At 39.8% G+C, this 25,810-nt stretch overlaps 1 protein-coding gene across 3 annotated transcripts in view; it reads right to left on the reverse strand.

Moving 5' to 3' along the window:
• Positions 1-25,810, reverse strand: part of AFAP1 (actin filament associated protein 1) — a 170,423-nt gene that overhangs the window by 113,343 nt on the left and 31,270 nt on the right. The window contains exon 2 of one of the 3 annotated variants that reach the window (XM_007056505.4): positions 5,012-5,098. The exons of the other annotated variants lie outside the window; for them this stretch is intronic. Within the exon in view, the coding sequence (XP_007056567.2) occupies positions 5,012-5,081 (70 nt within the window). The 5' untranslated portion in view covers positions 5,082-5,098. The remainder of the gene's footprint in view (positions 1-5,011; positions 5,099-25,810) is intronic. 3 annotated transcript variants of the gene reach the window in all.

A 25,810-nucleotide genomic window follows, 5' to 3' on the forward strand; every position in this document is an offset into this window, starting at 1 on the left:
TATCCCCATTTTACAGATGGAGAATTGAGACAAAGATTAAGGTCAAAAGTTTCCATGCATTTTGGGTCTTTTAGATTGGTACGACCCAGAGCATTTATGGTTTTACAGATCAAAACCAACAGCTTAAAATCAACTCCAAAACTAAGACACAACCAGCGCAAATCACTGAGAATTGGTTTAATGTGCTTGAAGAAAAGATATGCCCAACTTAACAAGTGGGCCACTGAGTTCTACACCAGCTGCAGTGTCCAGGTGGATTTAAGATGTAGTCCCATATAGCATGCACTGGAGTACACACAGAGGGACACACAGAGGGATCTCCTGGCAGCGGAGCTGCTGCTGTTCTACCGAGTAAGGTAGGGAGCAGGATTCTGGGAAATCAAGCATTACTGGATGCAAGAACCCTCTCCATAGCCATGTACAAGAAAGACTGGATGCAGAACCACAAAGCAAAACCCACTCAGAGACTTGCTGTGTGAAAGGGGTCACCAGTACAAAAGTTTGAGAACCACTACCCTAACCAGTTGTCCCTCATGGTTTCTTTTTTCTCTCCTCCTGCTTATGAACAGCATCAATGTGGGGCTTGGACAGTGCAAATTACCAAAATTTGCATTAAGATACATTTTACAATCTTCGGAGACAAAGCAAAGGAAGTGAAACGAAGTATGTGCAGTAACTCAGAGACCAGCCACTCTTCTAAGACAGTTTGTGCGGGGTGCATACCACAAGGCATTAAACTAAGACCAAATAGTTTAGAAAGCTTTACTTTAGAGATCCACTGTGCTGGTAGCACAATGGACTGGAGAGGAATAGGAACTCTGGCTGAATGGATGTAGTGTCAGCTCTCTACGAGGTTTGGATCAATCCCGAAACCTAAAAATAAGTCCACATCAGATGTAATGTCTAGGCACAAAGGCATAAACCAAGGATGGACCCTCATTATTGACTTTGAAATTCCCTGGGCCAAATCCTCAAGACCAAAGACTAAGCTCTAAAAATGTGCTTGCAATTGCAGCTATTTGCTCACACACAAAAAACTGATGAACATGTACACTTTGCAAGTGCATTTTTAGAAACCCATTGAAAAGCTGGCCCCAAGGGTCTAAACTATATTTTGAAATTTCTTATAAAAACAGGACAAATGACAGTTTTGAAAATGCATATTATATAGTGATTAGAAAAGAAGGGCTCCTTAGGATCCACTGGTGAAATCCCGGATCCACTGAGGTCAATGGCAAATGATATTTTATCAAATAAACTCATATTAAGGTCTTTAAAATAAACAAGGAGACTTTCTCACTTAAATACATATTCACTTAGACGACAAAAAGTCATGAGTGTGTGTAGACACTTAAGTGTTATTCACTCAGACCCAAAAAACTCCTAAATTTTCAATATCATCATCGTAACTGGAACTACGACTCTCAGTAGCACATTTACATCTATGCTGAGACACAAGGGCCAAAACAGGCTATCCGAAAGATTGCATAGGTGAACCAAAAATATGTGAAAAGTCCTACACAGTAATTCCTATGCCCAACTCTATCAAGACAGTAAACAGTGTTACAGAGAGGTTAGATTTCAAAAGGAAAAAGTGACTTCAGCATTTTGTGGCATATTGCATGCATGTAAGGGAAATATGAGACATGTTCTGAACCTGCTTTTCAACTGGGTTCTCTACAGTACACTGAAGGCAGGATAGAGCATGCCAGCAGCTATTCTCAGAGAGAATTTAATGGACAACAGCTGCAGTTTTATCTGCAATGTGCTCATATACAGAAATTAAGCGGAAATCTGCCCGTGATTTTTCTGTCTGTTGGATTTTTATTTTATTGCTTTAAGTTATAACAACATGTGGCTGGCTGAAGATCTATCCAATCAGGCTTCTCCGCTTAACAAAAATTATAATATGGATCTTGAAAAATCATGTAAGTGCTATATTGCTTTAATTAGTCATATTTACAATGTTGTACTCAGGGGTGGAACCTGCAAAACTTTATGAAGCATAAATATGCGTTGCTATATTGTGTGAACAAATTAAGCTTTAATTCACCAAGGCTGAATACAATTTTAGTTTTTGGTTGTCAAAATGTTCTTGAAGAGTACTGGTTTTCAGAAGGAAGAGTTAGCTGAAAAAATGCACATCCTTAAAAATCTGTTTTAAAACATTTTCAAAAATTACTGCAGCCTTCCTGAACATGAAGCTTGGTCTATGGACTGAAAAAAACAACCTACCCAACCAACAAAAAGCCCACTCAAATATATTTATACACTAAATTGTATTGTGATTGGCAGATTGTGAGTGAACAAATAGTCATCAGAACTGCATAAAAAGTGTGTCATCTTATCATAACTGTTAATTAAATGTGATGCTCCAGAACCTCATCTGGTGTAAATCGCCATAGTTTCATTGATTTCAATGGCACTAATCTAATTCACACCAGATGAGAATCTGATCCACTATTTTAACGATATATAGATGTCATTTGAATTGAGCATCAAGAATGAAAAATTAAATCAAATTTGTCTAAATGCTAACACAAAAACACTAGATGCCAATGGTAAAATCATCTTCCTCTCCTACTACTCCATCCACCTCTCCTCCCCTGTCTGAATCAGTTCATTGGGTTCTTGTCTCTTACAATATCCATTTCAAGCCCTATATTCTCCTCTACAAAATCCTACATAAAATCTGACCCCATTGTTTTCATTTCCCCCTGCTCCTCTTCCACTCTCTACATTCTATCCATTTCCTTCACCTTATTATTCTCTAAGCTCCCTGCATGCTGTCATGCTGCTCCATATGCTTGGCAAGTCTTCCTCTTCTCTGCCAAACATCTTCTCTTCCCTGCCCCCTTGAAATACCTCCTTAAACACACTTCTTTCAGCACTCCTTTCCACAATGATCTCCACACTCTCCCTGCTCTAACAGTTGTGCCCAATCTGATCTTGCATCTGTTTTTCTTCCCAACCTTTGGGTTAGACTCTGCAAACCCTTTTCCAGTCCCTGCTCACTTAAATAGCTCCACTGAATAAAAATCAAGCCAGGTTTGAAGAAAATTAGTGGTTTGTTATTTTAATTATTGACATTTAATACTCGGTAATTTCACTTATGGGCAAAAGGAGAAAAATACACAAATAGCTGGATTCGTGTTCTTCCCGCCAGAAGCAGAACATGAGAGATATAAGTCAGCTGTCAGGAAACAGTGACCTCATCATTTAATGTCCAGTAGTCTACTATAATTAAGGAAACTGACCTGCCAGTTGTGTCTGATCCCTGCTTACTTAAAGCTGGTCCTTTCCAATCTTGCAAATTATTCTCCAGTGGTACAATGTTTCAAAACACTGCAGAAATATGTCCAGAGATTCAGTGCTGCCAGAACTAACTGACTGAAAATTATGCATGCAGCACTCCAACTGTCATTACTGTAAAAGAAACATCTATATGCTGCAACACACAAGCCTGTATGTGGTATCCTCTGACTTTGTTACATACATTCACCAAGCTGTACTCTCATGTAGGTAGGTTAACGTGATTCTGAATGCATTCACTAAGAGGGACCCCACTGGAGTCAATTTAGTTTTGTGAAAAGTGCCAGAATGATGGCCCTGGTGAAGGAGTCCTCTCCTCATCCACAGAATGATCACAGCTCAGGCAGTGTGCAATTCCCACCACCTGCATGCCCCATCTTTGACCAATCACCAATTTATCAGTGGTGGAGGGGCTCTCTGCAGATTAACAAGATCCTCACCAGGAATCGTGCATGCCACCTGTCTAGTACCTTAACTCGCTGGATCATTTCCTGAACAGCAAGCTCAACAATAATTGACTAAAAGGTGCCGTTCATGACTGAGCAGTTCTTCCTATAATCCCAAATAACATTAAAGGGTCAGTACTGCCAGATACGCTTCCACCAACATCTCAAATGCAAAAATCCCCACACCTTACTGATTTTTAAAGAAGTGGCGCAGTTTGTAACAGGTGAAGATTTTTTGTTTGCATGTTTTGCTTTTCATGGACCAAAGAATCTCACTGAGGAAGCCTTGGATCTGTTGGTCTCAGAGTATTATCAGTGTGTCTACTTATATAAAAAGCCATCCCATGGCATCATAACTAAAACAATACTTGTCATGTCCTCAGCACTACACACATTAGCATGCACCAGCCTTCTGAAAACAGCCCCAGGAAGGACCCAGCTGGTTGGAGTCCTGATAGCAATCAGGACCCTGCTGGCTTAGCCAATCACCAGCCAAATTTATTACACAAAAGTAAGAGCTATCAATGGCAAACATTTGACTACTTCCCTCATCTCACCATCTGCTGCTTCTGCTGCTCACTTGAAAATTAATAAGGCTGTTATCTAAATCAGAAGCTAATGCTACATCTGTCTTCCTTAAAATTACAGATAATTACTAGACTGTGCACATAAATGCTCTTGCAATTAGCATAAGGATTCAATAGCCTCTAATCTGACAGGACCATTTCCTTTCCTAAAGAAAAGGCTATAACGTTTCATCTGCAGTTGCAATCCCTGAATTAAATTGAATTGGTTCTTGAGATTTCATTTTTTCCCCCACTTCATCCACAGAACAACAACAAAAAAATCCAAAAATGACTTTTGAAAGACATAATAAAAGTGTGCCTTTGATACTTAGATATAAAAAAACCCTAAGGACTGCCATTGCGTGTATAAATGACATCTACAAGCCCAGCTCGTTGTGCCTGTTCTCACTCTTGGCCAAATGAGATTGATTTTTGCCCTCTAAAGACTCATTCTTAATACTTTTCTATTTCCATCTGGCTCGAGCCAGAGCTAGAGTAGGTAATATGAAAGAGAAATCACAGATGTCTTAAAGAGCCCTAAAACTCCCTGATGTTAATATTTTCAAAGGATCCTAATTCTGTTTTCTTTAATCAGGTAAAGCTACCAGAGGTCATATATTAATTTTTCCCAAGTAAAGCCATGATGCTGTAGTCTTAACTTGCACTAGGAGAATTCATTTCACAAACCTTCAGGAAAACAGTCCAAAGCAGAACACTGTAAACTTCTTCCCCAGTTACGTCCCACTTGAAACACCATTCAGTCTTAAAGGGGCACTGTCAAGTAAAAAAAAAAAAAAAAAATCGTATTAAAAAAGTCTGTTTGAGTTTCAACAGGAGTTTGAGTTCCAAAAGGAGTTTGAACTTCTCACTATTAATGAAGTAGTTAGTTTCACTTTCTTATCCTCAAATACTAGCGAAATTTTATTTTTTGGGTTGTCAGCCCCATGGTGAAATGTTATATCCAAACAAAATCTATATTCACTGAAGTTTAAATGCAATGCAATGAAAGCTTATGCCCAAATAAATCTGTTAGTCTTAAGGTGCCACCAGACTCCTCGTTGTTTTTGTGAATACAGACTAACACAGCTACCCCTCTGGTTTTGGCTTTAAACTACTTAGCGACCAGCTAACTGTTAAAGATAATAAAGTAAGTGGAATGGGACAAAAGGCTCCACTGTGCCCTAGATCTTCTCCAGTGTGGTCCTTCTTTTTATACTGGTTATATGGGATACATACTGGCAACAGAATAATGAAAGTTCAACTTAGCTTTCTACAATACTAATACCTGCCAGTCAAACAATGGCATACTGAAGGACAAAGACAGGACAGTCAGTGAAATAGTGGACCGCTTTATTTCAGGAGATTTACCATACAAAGGATATGTTTTGAAGAAGCTAGACTACCACTGGAGTAAGAGTAAGGGGAGAAAGGAAAGATAGCTAATTTGGAGTCTGTAAACCTTGACAATATCCCTTTAAAGAAAAAAGGTCTGTCACTGTAAGCTTGCCTGTTTATATGAATGATGCAAACACATTTTTGGCAAAAGATTTTTCCACAGTTTCTATTTTCTGCTAGCTTGCCACTATTGTGCTTTTTCTTAATTGTTTGTTAATTGCATGCAAAGTGAATAGATGTACATCAAGTCAAGCTCTCCCTTCATTCCAGATTTGGGAGTGATGGAAAATGACAAATGGACAAATCAAGAAAGGAATTACAATGAAGGCATTGATTCTAGAAAACAACCTTTACCCTCTTTAAGAGAGAAGATGAAAAAGTGCAGCAGATATTAATCGCATATAACATTTATGTAATATCTTACATTTTAAAAGTGCTGTACAAACGTTAACTGCTTCATCCTTTTAAGGCCCTATGGAGGAAGGAAAGTATAACTACCCTTGTTTTACAGACGCGGAAGGTGAAGCAGACATGTTACGACCAAACTCTTCCATATCTAGGTGCCAAAGGCTAGGCACTTAAGGTGCGAATTTCAAACATGCTCAACCTTTGCTTAACAGCTACGACTGAAATCAGTCATAAAATTAGACTAACCAATCATAAAAAGCATCTGTGCCTCCTTCTGAAAACTGGGCCATTTTCATGTATTTTAACTTTTGGCTCCCACAGTTGAATATTAGGAGAAGTCGTCCTAAGGGACTTAACTAGAAAGTAATAAGTTTTGTGTAAAAATATTTTTAAGTAAGCTTCTGAGAGAATGAAGGGAATTATATATCCCTGCTATAAAATTCTGTAAATTGGTTTAAAATCCTACAAAATGTAATGAAGATCATTTTAAAATAATAATTTCTATAGAACTCTTTTGATTCAATTCCTGTCAAATTTCACTGAACTTTACCAGGGCCTCATGCCAGTGATTCAATTGCAGAACCAAAGTAAAAATGCAGCTGTTTTAGCTACCCGTGTGCAGTCAATCCATAAAGCCACATTGCCTCCAATAATGAGAAAAGGCCACACTGGCAGCTCTCTCAAACCATGAAGGGCCACACCTAATTTGAATGAAATGGACTGCAGTTGCCTTCATGCCAAATAGGGAAGTGTGAGATCATGGGGACAACAGATCTCAGCACACAATGCCCCATAGGCAACACGCAGTATAATGCTCCATTCAAACAGCCTGCAGAACTAGATGATTTAGTTGGGGATTAGGTCCTGCTTTGAGCAGGGGGGTGGACTAGATGACCTCCTGAGGTCCCTTCCAACCCTGATATTCCATGATTCTATGCACTGCCCTGCACTCCACTCCTGGACTTGAGTAAGCAATTTATGAGTAAGAGGATTGGATTTCAAGCCAAGTCAATGATCATCTGCAGCCTGGATTAATTAAAATTACTTCAATTTCACTTTTTATTGTGCATACAGTAAGAAGAAATGTTTCATATAAAATTTTAAGTGCCAGTATTTTCCCCCGCACCAATAACAGAATACTGTTTGTGCCAGGGCACATTCTCATCATATGTGGAGGGAGTAAAGTGGCTGGCACAATTCTTGTTAGCAACAAAGATAGTTGCGCAACTCATTTCCCAGGCACCAGGATGAAAATATATCCCACTATGTAAGCTAAGCTTTTGATTCTGGAGAAAGAGTGGGGGGAGAGATTAAATAAATTTAAATAAAAAGAGTCATGAGGCACAAGGGGAAAAAATAACTGAAATGTTCATGTAAAAATTACAAATAAAAGTTCTCAACTTCACTACAGAAACTGGAAAGGACACATTTTGAAATGGATGGAAAAGTGTATGGGGTCTTAAAATGCTTTAAAATAGGCTGGTTCAATATTTTGAAAATTCTGAAGCACTTGTTTTTCAAAGCACCTCAAACATTAGCCTTCACAACATCCTTGCAAGAGGAGCATTATTATCCTAATTTTACAGATGGGGAAAACAGAAGCGGAAAGTTGCCCCAACCATTAGAAGATGGCCCGGAAAAAAGGACCAGCAGGGAAAAAAGGGAGGAGGTGTTGCCTTATACATTAAAAATGTTTACACTTGGACTGAGATCGAGATGGAAATAAGAGACAGACTTGTTGAAAGTCTCTGGGTAAGGATAAAAGGGGTGAAAACCAAGGTAGGGGTGTACTACAGACCACCTAGCCAGGAAGAAGAGGTGAATGAGGCTTTTTTTAAACAGCTAAAAAATCATCCAAAGTGCAGGACTTGATGGTGATGGGGGACTTCAACTACCCAGACATCTGTTGGGAAAACAACATAACAAGGCACAGATTATCCAACAAGTTCTTGGAATGTATTGGAGACAATTTTTTATTTCAGAAGGTGGAGACAGCTACCAGGAGAGAGGCTGTTCTAGATTTTATTTTGACAAATAGGGAGGAACTGGTTGAGAATTTGAAAGTGGAAGGCAGCTTGGGTGAAAGTGATCATGAAATGGTAGAGTTCATGATTCTAAGGAATGGTCGGAGGGAGAACAGCAAAATAAAGAAAATGGATTTCAAGAAGGCAGACTTTAGCAAACTCAGGGAGTTGGTAGGTAAGATCCCATGGGAAGCAAATCTAAGGGGAAAACCAATAGAAGACAGCTGGCAATTTTTCAAAGAGACATTATTAAGGGCATAAGAGCAAACTATCCCACTGTGTAGGAAAGATAGGAAGTATGGCAAGAGACCACACTGGCTTAACCAGGCGATCTTCAATGATCTAAAAATAAAAAAAAGAGTCCTACAAAAAGTGGAATCTAGGTCAAATTACAAAGGATGAATATAAACAAATAACACAAGTATGTAGAGATAAAATTAGAAAGGCCAAGCCACAAAACAAGATCAAATTAGCTAGAGACATAAAAGGGTACCAAGAAAACATTCTACAAATACATTAGAAGCAAGAGGAAGACCAAGGACAGGGTAGGCCCACTACTTAATGTGGGACGGGGAGAATAACAGAAAATGTGGAAATGGCAGACATGCTTAATGACTTTTTTGTTTCGGTTGATGATGATTGGATGTCTAAGGTAGTGAATGCCAGTGAAAATGAGGTAGGATCAGAAGAGGCTAAAATAGGGAAGAACAAGTTAAAAATTAATTGGACAAATTAGATGTCTTCAAGTCACCAGGGCCTGATGAAATGCATCCTAGAATACCCAAGGAGCTGACTGAGGAGATATCTGAGCCATTAGGGATTATCTTTGAGAAGTCATGGAAGACGGGGAGATTCCAGAAGACTGGAAAAGGGTAAATATAGTGCCCATCAATAAAAAGGGAAATAAGGACAACCCTGGGAATTACAGACCAGTCAGCTTAACTTCTGTACCCGGAAAGATAATGGAGCAAATAATTAAGCAATCAATTTGCAAACATCTAGAATATAATAAGGGGATAAGTAACAGTCAGCATGGATTTGTCAAAAACACATCATGTCAAACCAACCTGATAGCTTTCTTTGACAGGGTAACAACCCTTGTGGATAGGAGGGAAGCAGTAGACGTGGTATTACTTAATTTTTGTAAAGCTTTTGATACTGTCCCTCATGACCTTTTCATAAATAAACTAGGGAAATGCAACTTAGATGGAGCTACTATAAGGTGGGTGCAAAACTGGTTGGAAAACTGTTCCCAGAGTGGTTCAGAGTCATGCTGGAAGGGCATAACGAGTGGGGTCCCCCAGAGATCAGTCCTGGGTCAATTTCTGTTCAATATCTTCATCAATGATTTTGACAATGACATACAGAGTACACTTATAAAGTTTGAGGACGATACCAAGTTGGGAGGGGTTGCAAGTGCTTTGAAAGATAAGATTAAAATTCAAAATGATCTGGACAAACTGGAGAAACTGTCTGAAGTAAACAAGATGAAATTCAATAGGGACAAATGCAAAGTACTACATTTAGGAAGGAACAATCAGTTGCACACATACAAAATGGGAAATGACTGCCTAGGAAGGAGTACTGTGGTAAAGGATCTGGGAGGCATTGTGGAGCACAAGCTAAGTATGAGTCAACAGTGTAACGCTGTTGCAAAAAAAGCTAACATCATTCTGGGATGTATTGGCAAAAGTGTTGTAAGCAAGACATGATAAGAAATTCTTCCACTCAACTGGAGTATTGTGTCCAGTTCTGGTGCCACATTTCAGGAAGGATGTGGACAAATTGAAGAAAGTCCAGAGAAGAACAACAAAAATGATTAAAGGTCTAGAAAACATGACCTATGAGGGAAGATTGAAAAAAATTGGGTTTGTTTAGTCTGGAAAAGAGAAGACTGAGAGGGGACATGATAACAGTTTTCAAGTATCTAAAGGCTGTTACAAGGAGGAGGAAGAAAAATTGTTCTTCTTAACCTTTGAGCAATGGGCTTAAATTACAGCAAGGGAGGTTTAGGTTGAACATTAGGAAAAACTTTCTGTCACGGTGGTTAAGCACTGGAATAAATTGCCTAGGGAGGTTGTGGAATCTCTATCATTGGAGATTTTTAAGAGCAGGTTAGATAAACACCTGTCAGGGATGGTCTAGATAATTAGTCCTGCCATGAGTGCAGGGGACTGGACTAGATGAGCTCTCGAGGTCGCTTCCAGTTCTATGATTCTATATCAGTCAATGTCAGACACAGGATTGGAACTCAGAGATACTTAATTGTACGCTACCCAACTCCATCCTCTACATCATCCATTTTCTCTTTAAGAAAGAATTACTATGAGATTCCTCAAGAAGCAGCTAGCTACTCTATAACTGATATCACACGGACACCTAACAAATGAATTGCTTTTAGTATTCTTACAATAATACCATCTAGTTCTTGTAATGCTTTTCATCCATCAATCTCCAAGTGCTTTACAAAGGAGGTCAGTATCTTTATCCTCATTTTACAGACTGGAAAACTGAGGAACAGGGCAGGAAATGGCTTGCCTGTGGTCATTCACAAAGCAGTTTTAAAGCTTTTATGAAAAGGTCCATAAAATCCAAGTCCAGGGCTCTAGCCACTAGGCTGCATTGCCTCTGTGCCAAATGGAGGGAATTCACTTCTCCAACCTTTATGGCATCTCTCAAACTATGGCATCTCTCAGCTCTGCCATGATGATCTGCACTATTATATCCATTTTGGAAAATGACACGTTTCTCATGGGTTGTCTCTAATCAGCTTGACACACACTTCATCTGATCTGCAACCAACTAGCAGCTATACCAAAATACATCCTTCTCCTTGTGAGAGTGAATATCATCATCTTCTTGAAAAAGTCAAAGCATTCCCATGCTGCAGGCAAGAAACTGGCCAGATTGGTTTGCCCCAGGAGGCTCCTGTAACCCTCCAGAACCCCTTTAGAGAAAAAGGCACTCAGCTGCAAGACTAATGCACTGCAGATCCAGTGGAGTAATAAAACCAATAGAACCTCCCTCTTTATTTCACAAATAAATTACCATAGTTCACTAATGAACTATGTCAGAAAAAGAGGAAAACAGAAGACTAGAATGTTGGTGGTGCAAAACCCTTTTCAAAATCACCCAGACAACTGCACCAGAATTCTTGCATGTACCATCTACTTGCTTAGTGAGCTTCCAGAGTGTCATGTTCTCTAAGAAATATGTATAATGAGACATTTGAGTCTCTAGAAACACAGTTAATGGGAGTAAGACTCTAGTCTGAACTTCCTCAGTAAAAAATCAAAACAAGCCACCAGTCATTCTTTCAGTAATGTCAGGACTTTTCCCGGTATAAAAAAGAAATGAAGAAGTCACCTTTTATGATAAAGTTTTAGTATTCAGGGAGAGCACATGAAAAAAACCAAGACCAATCCTCATTTACAGGTTACATTTCTAGAACATATAACAAAGAGAGAGGGTCACAAAAGGTGCAAGCGTTTGGGTTTAATCTGTTCAGCCCAGGAAATGGTGAGCTTTTTCTAAATGAACAAATAAATATATGCCTTGAAGCCTCCCCTCTTTTGAAGTAAACAACATAGAGCTAAGTAATTTAAGAACAACAAGGAGAACAAAAACAAAGAATAGCGAAAGAGACTCGGAGGCAACATGGAGGTACAAATCTTAAAAATGCTGAGTCTGTGGAGAGGGAAGATGGGGTGAAAGTTCACAAGTGGCTTTCAAAGGCTGCTTTTTATAATGGCACTTGGACAGCATCCACATAAAGCATGCATACCCTTAGCCATGGGTCTCCCCAACGTTGTTTTGAGAGCTGTTCCTCAAGCTGACAGTGAGCTCAGTCTTCCACAAAACACAAGAGTGGATACACTCCAAGCCCAGAAAAAGTTTATAATCTAAACTTTCTCTGACCAAAAAAACCTCCTGCAAATTGTGTTTCATTTTGTCCTCCTTTATTTATTTTGGCCTTCTGGAAAAGTATGTTAAACTCATGGATGCAAAAATCTCTTTGTAGCCAGAATTGACTCAGGCTTGCAGGGCTTGGACTCCGGGCTGCAAATTGCTGTTTAGACATTTGGGCTGGAGCCCAAGGTATGGGACCCTGCAATAGTGGAATGTCCCAGAGCTCGGGCTCTAGCCCGAGCCCAACCGTCTACACAGAAATTTAGCCCTGAAGCCAGAGTCAGTTTACCCGGACCAGCTGCGGGTCTTTTATCCCTGTGTAGACGTCCCCTAATATTGTAATAAGCCCATGGCCAGCAATAGTAGCCACTAAGCTGCACGCTAGAGTTAACAAGAATTTTGCAGCAGCAGCAGCTGGAGGAATGGAGGAAGAGCACCTGAGTTCTAAAAGCACAATGTGCTTGAACTAACATGTTAGCAAGTTGGCATCTCTGATAGTTAAATAGTTCTGATACTCTCCAGTAGAAGATAGTGAAATACGCATACACACTCGACAGATGAGTACTATATTTTACACTCTTCTAGCACTTTCCAGCCAAGGATCTCAAAGTGCTTCAAATTCATATAATGAACTTAGCTTCACAACCCCTGTGAAGAAGACACATCTTCCCATCTGTAAAACAGCAGAGAGGTCAGGTGACTTGCCCAAGGTCACTTAACGGAAAGGGTGTCAAAGCAGGGAACAGACTATTGATCTCTTGATAAGTAGTTGTGTGCGCTAAGCGCTAGAACACCCTTCCTCCCATTTCAATCTATTTTAGTGTTCAGGAAAGTCAGCAGGCTCACAGCTCCAGCGGCAGAGGTTCTCAATACAAAGAAGACACTGAACTGATTTCTTGCAACGACCTGCTAATGTATCTCTTCCTTGCTCTGGAAAGAACCCGAAATTCACTCTCCATGCCAGCATCACTTTTGTTGAGGAAACTAGTAAAGGTGTCAAATTGTTACAATGGTAGTTTTTGTAACTTCCTCTAGGGCCTGAACTATCAATTCATAGTACAAAGACCCATGTAACAGCCTTTATATAGCAGTAATTTTCAGTCACTACTGACTGGACTGAATGTTAACCAGTGAGGTGGAGGCTGAAAGGCTCTCGAACTCATAACCGATGCCCCAGCAATATCTGTTTTTGATTTCCAGGCTATTGTTCTTCTTGACACAGGACATTTCATTTTCACTCAGATTGTTCAGATGCTACAAGAAGGATTAGAAAAAGATGCTCTGGAAACTTACCATATGAGTAGGGCCCTACCAAAATCAGGATCCATTTTGGTCAATTTCACAGTCATAGGATTTTAAAAATTGTAAATTTCATGATTTTAGATATTTAAATCTGAAATTTCATGGTGTTGTTACTGTAGGGGTCCTGACCCAAAAGGGAGATGTGGGGGGGGGGGAGGGGGAGGGAGGGCGGTGTCGCAAGGTTATTGTAAGGGGGTCGCAGTATTACCACCCTTACTTCTGTGCTACTGCCTTCAGAGCTGGGCCCTCAGCTAGCAGCTGCCGTCTCTGGCAAGCCACCTCTGCAGGCAACGCAGAAGTAAGGGTGACAATACCACGACCCCGCTACAATAACTCTGTGACACCCACACACACACAGTCCCCTTTTGGGTAGGGACCCCCAGTTTCAGAAATGCCTGTCTCCCCCATGAAATCTGTATAGTATAGGGTAAAAGCATACAAAAGATCAGATTTCCCGGGCGGGTGGGGGGGACCAGATTTCACGGTCTGTGATGCTTTTTCATGGCCATGAATTTGATAGGGCCCTACATATGAGTAAAAAGGAAATTCTCTCTTTCTTGGCAACTTCTCTTATTTAGGGAGGTCTTTTATTTATTTTTTTTTAAAATGACTCTCTCATTAAAACAAACACTCACATTACTCATCTCCAGAAGGAAGTGTGACTTTTCTGGGGGGGAAAAAGTCTTTCCTAGTCAGACAATTTCTAATCCCAGGAGAATGAGTAGGATACAAGCAAGATTTGTTAGATTAAAATCATCTGTCACAAGATAAATGCCAAGTTTTTCCTAAGTTAACATCTTGCCCTCTGAAGCAGAAATTCAATTCAATTAAGTCAAATATTTCCTGAAAATATATAAATACAAATATTTTTCTTTTAAAAAAGTGTATTATATCCTTAATTAGTATGTTTTTACAAAACAGAATTTATTTATTTTGAAGGGTACAAAAATAAATGTTCTGATATCATTTGGGGCTATTTTGCCATTTATAACAGTAATACATTTTTGCTTTTAAAAAATAGCTTTAAAACACCTGTTAATTTTAAGCATCTCAATACCACTGTGAAGTAGATAGATAACTATTATCCCATTTTACAGAAAGGAAAGCAGAAGAAACAAAGGCTTGTATCCGGCACCATGTCATGCATATTTTGAGAAACTGAACACTTTCCGTTCAGTAATGAAGGTGCTCAGCACTTCTCAGGACAAAGCCCCAGAGTCAAAATTTTCAACCCTGAATGCCTAAAGTTTGACACCAAACTTCACAACAATTGGTTTTCAGAGATACTGTGTACCCACATTTCAGTTGCAGGTCCACAACCCCTCTGAAAACCAGGCCCAATCCGCTTAATTCTAGACATCAGAGTTTAAAAAGTTTGGCCTAAGTAAGCTGCCGAAGGCTATGCAGTGAGCTGGCATCACAGCTAGGAAGACAACCCAGCTCTCCTGAGTCAATGTTGTGGGCTTCATCCAGGAGGCCTTCCTTCCTCTTGCATTATACTTTATTAGGCACTTCGCCTTTGGTTGAGTACTTTCTAAACAAAATAAAAACATTATTTTGAACAATATAGAATTAATGACAATGACACAGTGTGGCTAAACATTAAAAAAAAAAATCTTCAGGGTGTCAGAATAACATATATGAGATCTTGCCAACCCTCTCCTCCTCTCAGACATATGGCACCATGTTGTTTTATACCAATATCTAATTTTAGTAAAACTGAGACTTAAACGGAATGTTCAACCTATAAAATCCACCCATGATTGAAGTTCAATATTTTACACTTTTTTATTTTAATATTTTAAATGCAATATTTTAGGGGTTGCATTTAAAATAAGTGGCTACTCAATCCAGCAAAAAATAGAATGTAGATTCTCTGTACCATCATGTTCTTTTCAGATCTGTAGGCCTTGAGTCTCGAACTGACAGGGCACAGGCAGACTGCTGCACCCAAATGGAGCCCTATTGAAGTCAGTGGTGACGTACTTCACCACATGCTGTCATTTACAGGATAGGGCCCAAATTCAGTAGAATCATGGAAACGGAGAAGGGACTTCAACAGGTCATCTATTCCAGCCCACTGCTCTGAAGCAGCACCAAGAAAACCTAGACTATCCATGACAGGTATTCGTCCACCCTTCTTCTTAAAAAACCTCCAGGGATGGGGATTCCACAACCTTCCCTGGAAGCCTATTCCAGTGCTTAGCTACCCTTACACTTAGAATATTTTTCCTATTATCTAACCTACATCTCTTTTGCTGCTTGTTGTCCTACCTTCAGTGGACATAGAGAACAACTGATCACAGCCCTCTATAAAATAATAGGTTTGAATGTATTTGAAGACCATCAGGTCCCTCCTGCCCTTAGTCTTCTTTTCTCAAGATTAAACATACCCAGGTTTTTTTTAACCTTTCCTCGTAGGTCTGGTTTTCTAAGCCTTTTATCAGTTTTGTTGCCCTCCACTGTACTCCCTCCAATTTGCCCACATCTTTCGCGAAATGTGGCACGCAGAAATGGACACAGTACTCCAGCTGAGGCCTCACCAATGCTTAGCAGAGTGGGACAATTACCTCCTGTGTCCTTTCCCAGGCCTGAAGAAGAGCTCTGTATGGCTCGAAAACTTGTCCCTCTCACCAACAGAAATTAGTCCAGTAAAAGATATCACCTCACCCACCTTGTCTCTCTAAACTATTTTTTGTGAATACTTCCTAAGCAAACTCATGCCACAAAAGAGAACCGGCAGCCGCCCTGGGGAGATGATACTTATTTGCCTCTAATAGCAAGAGGTTGGAGAGAAAAAAAAGAGAATATAATTAAACACAGAAGAAACCATGTGATTGATTTCGAGTTGCGAACACTCAATATGACCGTCTCAAGGTTGGCAGGGGTCATTGGCACACTGCTCAGAAGCCACCTCATTTTTCTCCTTTTGGGCTCAATCCAGCAAAGCACTTAGGGCTTAGAGGGGTAGCCGTGTTAATCTGTGTCAGCAAAAACGAGGAATCCTTCTGGCACCTTAGAGACTAAAAATGTATTTGGGCATAAGCCCATGAAAGCTTATGCCCAAATAAATGTGTTAGTCTCTAAGGTGCCACAAGGATTCTGTGTTGTTTTTACTTAGGGTTTGTGAATAGTCTGCTCACATTCTTAAAAAGTTAAGCATATGCTTAAATGCTTTGTTGAATTGGTCCAGAGCGCTCAGCTCCTTGCAGGATAGAGCCCTTATTCTCCTTGCCCCTTAGAAGGCAAGATCACGCCCTGGATGCATCTACCTTTAATTGACTAGATGAGATCACTTGAGAGCAAGGACACACATGCACAGAGACACACACACACGCACACCCTTCCCTTCGGCTTAATGCGCTGTCTCGACATCCCCTCTATTAGCCTATAGATTGAGCTCTAGAGCCCCACTCTGAAAAATTCCTCTGCAGACACATATAAATCCATTTCTTCCTCTACCATCTATTATTATAAAAGACCACATTCAATTAAGTGGTCTACACAGCAAAGAATTTAACATTTTTCTACAACCACAATGGCAAGTGCAGGCGTTGTTTAATCCAACAGCAATGACTGTGTTGGGAATTTCACAGAAAGAGATTCTCTTTTCCCACAGAAGCTCAGGCACCCTAGACATAATTAAGCCCTTAGCCGAATTCTCTACAGTTCTCAGCAATTGTTCTGGGGCTTTTCTGAGGACTAAAGCTTTCTTGGCTGTCACAGTGAAAATAAAAGCAGAATTTTTTCACAATAAATTTGGAAACAGCGTCACTTCCCTCATTAGAATAAAATACAAATAATTACAAAACAGAGCTATAGAGGGTTAATTTTCAGGCACCATTCAGACCTTCTAACGTACTATTAGCAAGGCACAAGATTTGCTTTCATAGATTAACATTAGATGTGGTTTGGGATGCTCAGATTGCTCTTTCCACTTAGAATCTACTGATCAATCTCTCTTCTCTCCCTCTCTCTCCCCACACTCTCCAATTAAATGTTAGCCAGCACACAAGTAGATTGAATCTACCTTTTCCCTATTGGATCATGGTAACATGCATCCAATAGTCCTGATCTCTTCCCCCGCCCTCTTGCTGAAGTTAAAGTTTTTACTTTTCAAGATAAGCTTTTTAGGGTTTCCTCCCTCCCCCCCTCACAGACACACTTTAATTTTATTATAAAAGGGAAGTGAAATGCTTCTAAAATGTACTAGATTCACAGTCTTGAAAACTCAAGTATTCCATTCATAATATAGCATGGCACCTGGAGTGCAAACTTGCCTATAATGCCCCATCCTTGACCTGGAGAGAGTATATCTCTGGGCAAGAGGCTCTTCTGTCTCTAGGAAGATGCTTTATTATTATCGTTTAAAGTGCATCCATTGTGCATCAATTGCGGTGGGAATTATTTTGCAAGAGATGTCTCTCAAGAACTAGACTGAGACCTCCAACTCAGTTCACGTTAGCCACTGAACAGCCATCAGATGGGGGCTTTTGATGTGGGCCAGATTTCAACTGGAGATCTTAAAAGGTGAACAGTCCCAGGAGTCCAATTACTAATCTCCCAAGCAATCCTGTCCCCCAAACGGACATTAATTGAATCATATAAGGAAAAGGAGAGCTCCCCTTACTCAGATAAGTTAGCAAAAGCAGAATCCCATTCTTTTGTAATCATATGGAATAAGTAGTAGATCTACCACTGCAAATATATATACATATATATATATATATATTAACAATTGTAAAACTGGTATGAAAGGAAGATTGTAATTGGAACCCATGACCTTATTCCAAATCTGTGGGAATAATCTTTCTAATATGTGGTCTGATCCTCAGCTCCTACTAGTCTAGGTGGAGTTTGTGCCTAACTGCTCATATGCACTGTCATTACCATACAGCTAAGGGTAGCCTAGAATTCCTCCTTACCTGTAAGGGGTAAAGAAGCTCAAATAACCTGGTTGTACCTAACCGAAAGGACCAATGGGGAAAGAAGATACTTTTAAATTGGGGGTGTGTGGGGGTAGGCTTTGTTTGTGCTCTTTGTTTTTGTGTTCTCTTGGGAAGCAGAGAAGCACCAGGTCAGAAAACTCCTTCTCCTATAAACAATCCTAAAGTGAGTCTCAATATTGCAAAAAGAGTAAGTAAATAAGGCAGGGCGCGTTAGATTACCTTTTGTTTTCAACTTGTGAATTTTCCCTGTGCTAAGAGGGAGGTTTATCCCTGTTTTTTGTAACTTTAAAGTTTTGCATAGAGGGGAATCCTCTGTGTTTTGAATCTGATTACCCTGTAAAGTTACCTTCCATCCTGATTTTACAGAGGTGCTTCTTTTACTTTTTTTCCTTTATTATAAAGTTCTGTTTTTTAAGAATCTGGTTTACCTATTTGGTTGGTATATTATTCTCAAGCCTTCCCAGGAAGGGGGTGTAAGGCTGTGGGGGGATATTTTGGGGGAATAGGAATTCCAAGTGGTCCTTTCCCTGATTCTTTGTCTAAATCGCTTGGTGGTGGCAGCGTACTGTCCAAGGACAAAGAATTTGTGCCTTGGGGAAGTTTTTAATCTAAGCTGGTAGAGATAAGCTTAGGGGGATTTCATGCAGGTCCCCACATCTGTACCCTAGAGTTCAGAGTGGGGAGGGAACCCTGACATGCACATTCAGAAACAGTAAGTTACAATACAAAATAACAACTGCAACTGGTAGCTGTTCAGTCCAAGTTTCCTTTAGATTTATGAGTGCCTCCCACTTCTTGTACTTCTCTTTTATCAGGGATAACTCACCACAAATTGAGCAAACCAAAAATGTTTTCACATGAAAAAGAAATATTTGGTAAATCTGAAACTGTAAGAATGTAGACTAAACTGTTTATGTTGTGAGCCCTGGTTAAAATTATTTCGGATTATACAGAAATGAAGTGAGAGAGTAATCAAAGCTAAGAATGTCACAAAAACAAAGAGAAAAATTGCAAGATGCTCTATTATTATATATTTTAAATGATAGGTTCTGAAGTAAACATTTCTTTTTAAAAAGATTGAAGGTTAGTATATGATCTCTCTTTAATAAGGTTTTTTGTTACATACTTACAAAAGTTTGTCTTTATTACTGGACATATTCTCTTTTTAATACCCTAGTGTTCCTCCATTTAGCATACTGTAAATAAACATGAACACTTGAGCACACAACTAGGGAATAAATATGAGAGTTGGCCAAATAATTAAAAAATGAATCACTTAATTTATTAGATGTCAGATGGAAAATTTGTTAGAAATTATTTATTTATTATTTGACCATCTAAGAATGTAGAAGATACATGTATCCCAAGTGACACATATATCCATACAGTTCAGACAGATACTAAGTGACTAGATGGTAGTCAATCTCAAAGCAGAGCACTGCTTTGTGGGCCTTGTTTTTTGCTGACTCCAAAGAAGGTGTAATGCAGGGGGGAAATGCTGTTTCCATGCTAAAAAAAATTTGACCCTCTGGGGTAAGATTGATAGGCAAGGAGACTATAAAGATGGGGCAGAGAGGTACACTTTGACATCAGTTACACAGCCATAAAGCTAGTGATTTTATTCCAGTTTTGTATTTTTGTAATCCAGGGTCAGAATCTGACTGAGTGTAGTGGTTAGAACAGAAAACTAGGAACTTGGACTCTGACTCTGTCATGGACTTGCTGTGTGACTACGTAAATCATTTAATCTCTCTGGGTCTCAGTTTCTCCATCTGCAACATGGGAATAACACTAAGTCTCACAGCACCTGTGAGGCTGAAGAGTTATTAATGCACTGAGATCCTCTGATGAAAGAGGTTAGAAAATGCAAAAGCACCCTAAGTGACCTACTGAAGTGGTTGTATTAAACACTTAAGAACAATATTCTAATAGGTGTAGTTCCCAGAAGAGACACAACATGTAGACTGAGGCAGCCAGCTAAGAGATAACAACTGTTGTAGATGTGAAATCACTACTCCTGGGGGAATTCTGCACCACTGCACACGTGCAGAATTCATGTTCCCCGCAGATTCCCCCCCAACCCCCCAAGGAGGCACTGAATTACACCTTTCGACCACCGGGGCTGATGTGGCACAAGAAGAGAGGGCCGGAGCACCCAGCCGTGGAGAGGAAGGAGGCAGTGGCTGCCTTCTTCACAGTACCCTGTCCATGGGGCCAGGTGAGGACACACAGGATGGGGGGGACAGACATGGGGCAGCTCGGGGGTCACAGACTGGGGTTCAGAAAGGCTAGTGGGGGGGGACAGACTGAGGTGAGAGCACAGGAGACAGTGGGGTGACAGCATTGAGCCAGGGGTTGAATAGGAGTGGGGGTGCAGGGACACATGGGGATGGGGGCAGGCAGGCTGACTGTGCAGGGGTGCATGGCCACGTGGGGACAGGGGAGGAGGGGTGGCTGAGTGAGGGTGCAGGGACACATGGGGAAGTGGGAGTAGGGACACATGGGGACAGGCGCAGATGTGACTGCCTGAATGGGACAGGCCAGGGAGCAGCTAGCGTCTGCATGGGGGAGGCTCCCCAACTCCCTAACAATCCTTCCCCCCCCCAGAAAAACTGTTCTATACTTCTCCCATCCACACCCAAACAACCCTCCAGGGTCACTGCTAGGCTCCTTCCCAACAATTATTTCCCGCTCTCAGCTCTTCCATTACCCCTGACTCCCCCAAGCCTATGCACTGCTTCTGAGGGGTGCAGGAAATAAGTTTCTGTGTTGTAGTTTAAATGAATTCTTACTCAAAAGGTCTCTATTAATATGCCTAGTAAAGAATCTGTTTGTTAAAAAACATTTCCTTAATCTTTTTTGTTGTCTGTATTGTTACAGGCATACTTGCAGACGGGTATTTTGAAATAAATTACCAAAATTATTGAAACTGACATGACTATATTGTGTTATTTTGGCAAATAAAATATGCAGAATTTTAAAATATCAAGCACAGAATTTTTAATTTTTTGGAGCAGAATTTCCCCATGAGTAAATCACTTTCACCAACACCCGCTCTCAAATATCAAAGTGATGGGGGCCTCTGTGCACAATTATGGAGTCAGTGGGCTCAATTCTCTCCTTATACATAAACCAAAGTGACTCCCTTAATGTCAATGGATTTACTCATTCCTGATTTGCACCAGCATAAGAGAAGTGTGAGGTCTATTTATTTCAGTCATGCCTTGAAACTTCAGTACTGTACAGTGGAAGCAAATATTTCAATTATTAACAGTTTTGCGCATGTATGTGCTTTCACTTCTTATTGCACTACTGCAAATCTTATCTGACAAAGCAAAGAATCAAGGTGTAATTTGCTTGTCAGTAGTTGTTACTTTAAACTGCCAAAGAAAAAGTTGAGGAGCAAAAGTTACTAGAAAACGTATAGGGTATTTCATCTCATTGAGATGAACATCCTATAGGCAATATTAAAACATGAAGGCCAAAATGCTCACATTTGGATGCCTATATCCACATTTGAGAGTGTAAGTGCCAATGGTGAGATTTTTCAGAGATTCTAAGCATCCGTAGTTTCCATAGAAGTCACTGGCAGCACTGGGTACTCTGCAGGCCCTCACATTAACATGCAGGCACTATACTCTCTCTCAGACACTTTCCCTGAAAACTGGTGAAGAAAGTGAGAATAGCTTTATGCAGGTATTATTTATTTATTCAGATTTTTACTGAGCTACAATTAAAAAAACAGCCACCCATTCAGTGCCTTAGCTGGTCATGTCCATCTAGTAAAAAAACCACATGAACAAACAAATAGATCTGTCAGTTTATTATGCCCAACCAATTCAAATACACCAGCTACACACAAATTTCACAAAAGTTAAACCACCTGCAACCATTACCATTATACACATCACCCATATCATGGGCAAAGGAGAAATGAAAGATGTTCCAAGAATCTGTATGACAGTGAATATTTAATCAAGATTTGCATTAAAATTAAATCAAATCTTACCTTTGGAACATATTAGAGCTTATTATTACTTCATTATTACTAAATTGTTAAAACAGATATTTGCAAAATATTTCAGTACACTTCCATACTCCAAAACATTTCAAGGTCTGTGACCTGATTGTCATGAACCTTCTCTAAAATCCTGGAACCTTAGTACTATCCCCAAATTTCATTTTAAAAATGAGAATGGTATGAGTAAAATTGAATGTAGCATACACTAAAAAGTTCCTGGGTCCTGTTACTCATTACCAGGAGAATAGCAATCCAGTTACGCAGAAAGTTCATGGTTTCTGCAGATTTAGGATTACCCAGTTGTATTTGATAGTTTTTCCTTTCATCTAATCATTTGCATCTGGACTTTAAATAAATCAAATGTTTTCCACCATCTACAAAAGTAAAACAATGCCACCAATAAAAATATGCACTATCTTTAATGTGGTGTTAAGTACGCTATTTAATTATAACCACTTAAAAGTGTACAGACCTAACAGAAAGTTACCCGGAACTCAAACATCCACCTTGGGCCACTGAAGTGTATTTATAAAACATATATTGATCTATGTTACCATGCAAGTTGTTTTTTTTTTAAACATTTAAAACATAACTAATGTTCATATTAAGTATAAGGGATTAGAAAGGATTCGCCCCAGGCTGAAGTGTTTCTTATTTCCTACTATCACTAGAAATTTTTTGAAGAATTTCCCTGCGTATTGATTGTTTTACATGGCCCTGTTACATAAGTGCAAAGTGCTTGGTAACCACTCTCATTAAATAAATGAAGTACGGAGTAACCAAAAAGAAACTCCCAGTTGAATGTCCTCGAGGATAAGTTTTCACTGCAGAGTTACCTCAGATTATCAGTATCTGGGACAGCCTCACCTGGATGTGAGCAGGCACACTGCAATGCCATAACCGAGTTACTGTGTCCTCACTGGTGCTGCACTCCCCTACGTGTGTCTCTAGGACTACTATCTAGGACATATCCCATAGTTATTTGCACTGCAGTAAGATAAGCTGCTCTATGATTCTTTTTCAGTGAATTATAGAACTTGTCTGTCCTCCTAGGCACATGGTGGGGGGGGGAGGGAGAGAGACAGTGGGAAGGCACTGGAGGACTTCAGACAACTGCCACTCCCAGATATGACTACTGTTAGGCACGCTGAGATGATGGCACAGGGCATTTTCAAGCAGTTGTGTGAGAAACTGAAAATTAGAAAGTTTTCCATGGCAGTGGACAGAATCCTGTGATATCAGGAACACAGAGCAGCTACTGCTGTATGTCTGTTCTTTGCTGGGGTTTTTTTGTTTTTGTTTTGTTTTTTGATGAAAAGAAATTTGGAGAGGATTTGTTGTCCCTTATACAACAGAACAATCACACAACAGGTGAGAATTTGTTTAATTCTGTTTAAACTGTTTTGTCTAATGAAGGTTTTGACATGACTCAGAATGTGTCTATTACAACAGCTGGTGCTCTTGCCATGATCAGTAGTCACCGAGGGCTTGTGAAACATCTGCAAGATCTGAACCCCAATTTGATTTCCTATCTCTGTGTGGTCCACCAAACCGCACTTTGTGCAAAGCTTAGCGATAAGTATGCTGATGTAATGTCAGTGGTGAATAAACTTGTCAGCTTCCTTTGGTCCAAGTCATCACTGCAACACAGATAGTTCAAAAGCTTTCTTTCAGAAGTATTTGTCCATTACGATGACCTGTTGGTTCATAATGACATCCGCTGGTTGAGCAGAGGGCAAGTACTAAAAAGGCAGTGGGAAATTAGAGTTCATGTTGGCAGAATATCTACATAATATTCCAGGGAAAAAGGCAGAAGAGCTACACCCTTTTTTGAGGGATGCCACAAGCATGATCATCCTGGCCTTCCATGTTGATTTAACAGGTCAATTAAAATTATTTCAACTTAAAGCTACAGGGGCAAAATCTCAATGTAGTGGCTCTCCACAGCAGCGTCATCTCATTTCAAAACAAACTGAGTCTCCTGAAAAGTGATTTGGAAACTGGGGAGATGCTGAATTTCCCGAGGCTACTAAGTTGCCAGGACACTGCAGATGTGACTCAGATGGCATCGTCTCTGGACAGGCTTCTTCAAAAACTTCCAGCAGAGGTTCCAAGAATTTGAAAGCGTAAAAGACATCTTCCTGTTTGTAATGAACCCATTCGTGGTACAAACAAATGGCACTTGGAGTGATCAAGCAAAAGCATCCTTTCCAAATGCTGAAAAAGCAAAACTACAGCTGGAGCTTACTGATTTACAAGAGGATGAAGTACTTAATTTGAGGCACACTGAAACTACATCAGAAACTTTTTCGACAACCTTTGTGCTGGACTCCATGTAGCCACGCTTGAGGAAGGTGACATTTAACAATTTGACTATGTTTGGCTCGACATACATGTGTGAGTCAGCATTCTCAACAATGAACAACATTAAATTGCGTAATTGCTCCGTTCTGACCGATAATCATCTGTGCAATTGCCTCCGTTTTGCCTTGACTGAACTCACTCCAAACTTCAAGGCCTTAGTCCAGCAGAGGACCTGTCACTTTTCCAACTGATGGCGAGCAGTATTTATTCACACACATTTTAAATTTGCATTGCTGTATAAAATTACTTCTTCAGTAGTGAAACTAGTCTTAACAGGCACTTCACAGTAATTATTCATGATTCTTTTGTGTAATACACATGTAGGTCGGTGCACATTTCTTATTGGAAAGACTTGAATCATAAAAGATGAAAAGTTGTGTTTTAATGCTAATATTTGCATCTGTTTCAAATTTTATCTAAGTACTTTCTCAAAGTCTCAGATGTAATTTATTACATCTTTCTCGGAGGTTATTTTTAGGTTATACAGTGCTTTGATTTTATTTTTCATTTAATGTACTAAAAATGTAAGCCTTGGGTATATTACACTGCACTGTATGCGTTCCTTGAACAGGAGCACATAGAGTGTGAAGAATGTTTCTCTAGAGTCCGGACCTTGACTACACCTTGACCAAAAAATTTGGACCTTGACAAAAAATAAATTGACTACCCCTGGGTTAGAGATAACACTTGAGTAAGAGCCTGAGTTAACTCTGTAGTAAGGACATACCTCTAGTGACAGGTTTCAGAGTGGTAGCCTTGTATCAGCAAAAAGAACGAGGAATACTTGTGACACCTTAGAGACTAAGAAATTTATTTGAGCATAAGCTTTCGTGGGCTAAAGCCCACTTCATCAGATGCATGCAGCAGAAAATACAATAGGAAGATATCTATCTTCCTACATCTATATATATAGATATAGATACACACACAGAGAACATGAAAAAATGGGGGTTGCCATACCAACTCTAATGACAGTAATCAATTAAGGTGGGCTATTATCAGCAGGAGAAAAAAAACATTTGTAGTGATAATCAGGATGGCCCATTTCAAACAGTTGACAAGAGGGTGTGAGTAACAGTAGGGGGAAAATTAGTATGGGGAAATAGTTTTTAGT

Source organism: Chelonia mydas, chromosome 4 (assembly GCF_015237465.2).
Source record: "Chelonia mydas isolate rCheMyd1 chromosome 4, rCheMyd1.pri.v2, whole genome shotgun sequence".
NCBI lineage: Eukaryota > Metazoa > Chordata > Testudines > Cheloniidae > Chelonia > Chelonia mydas.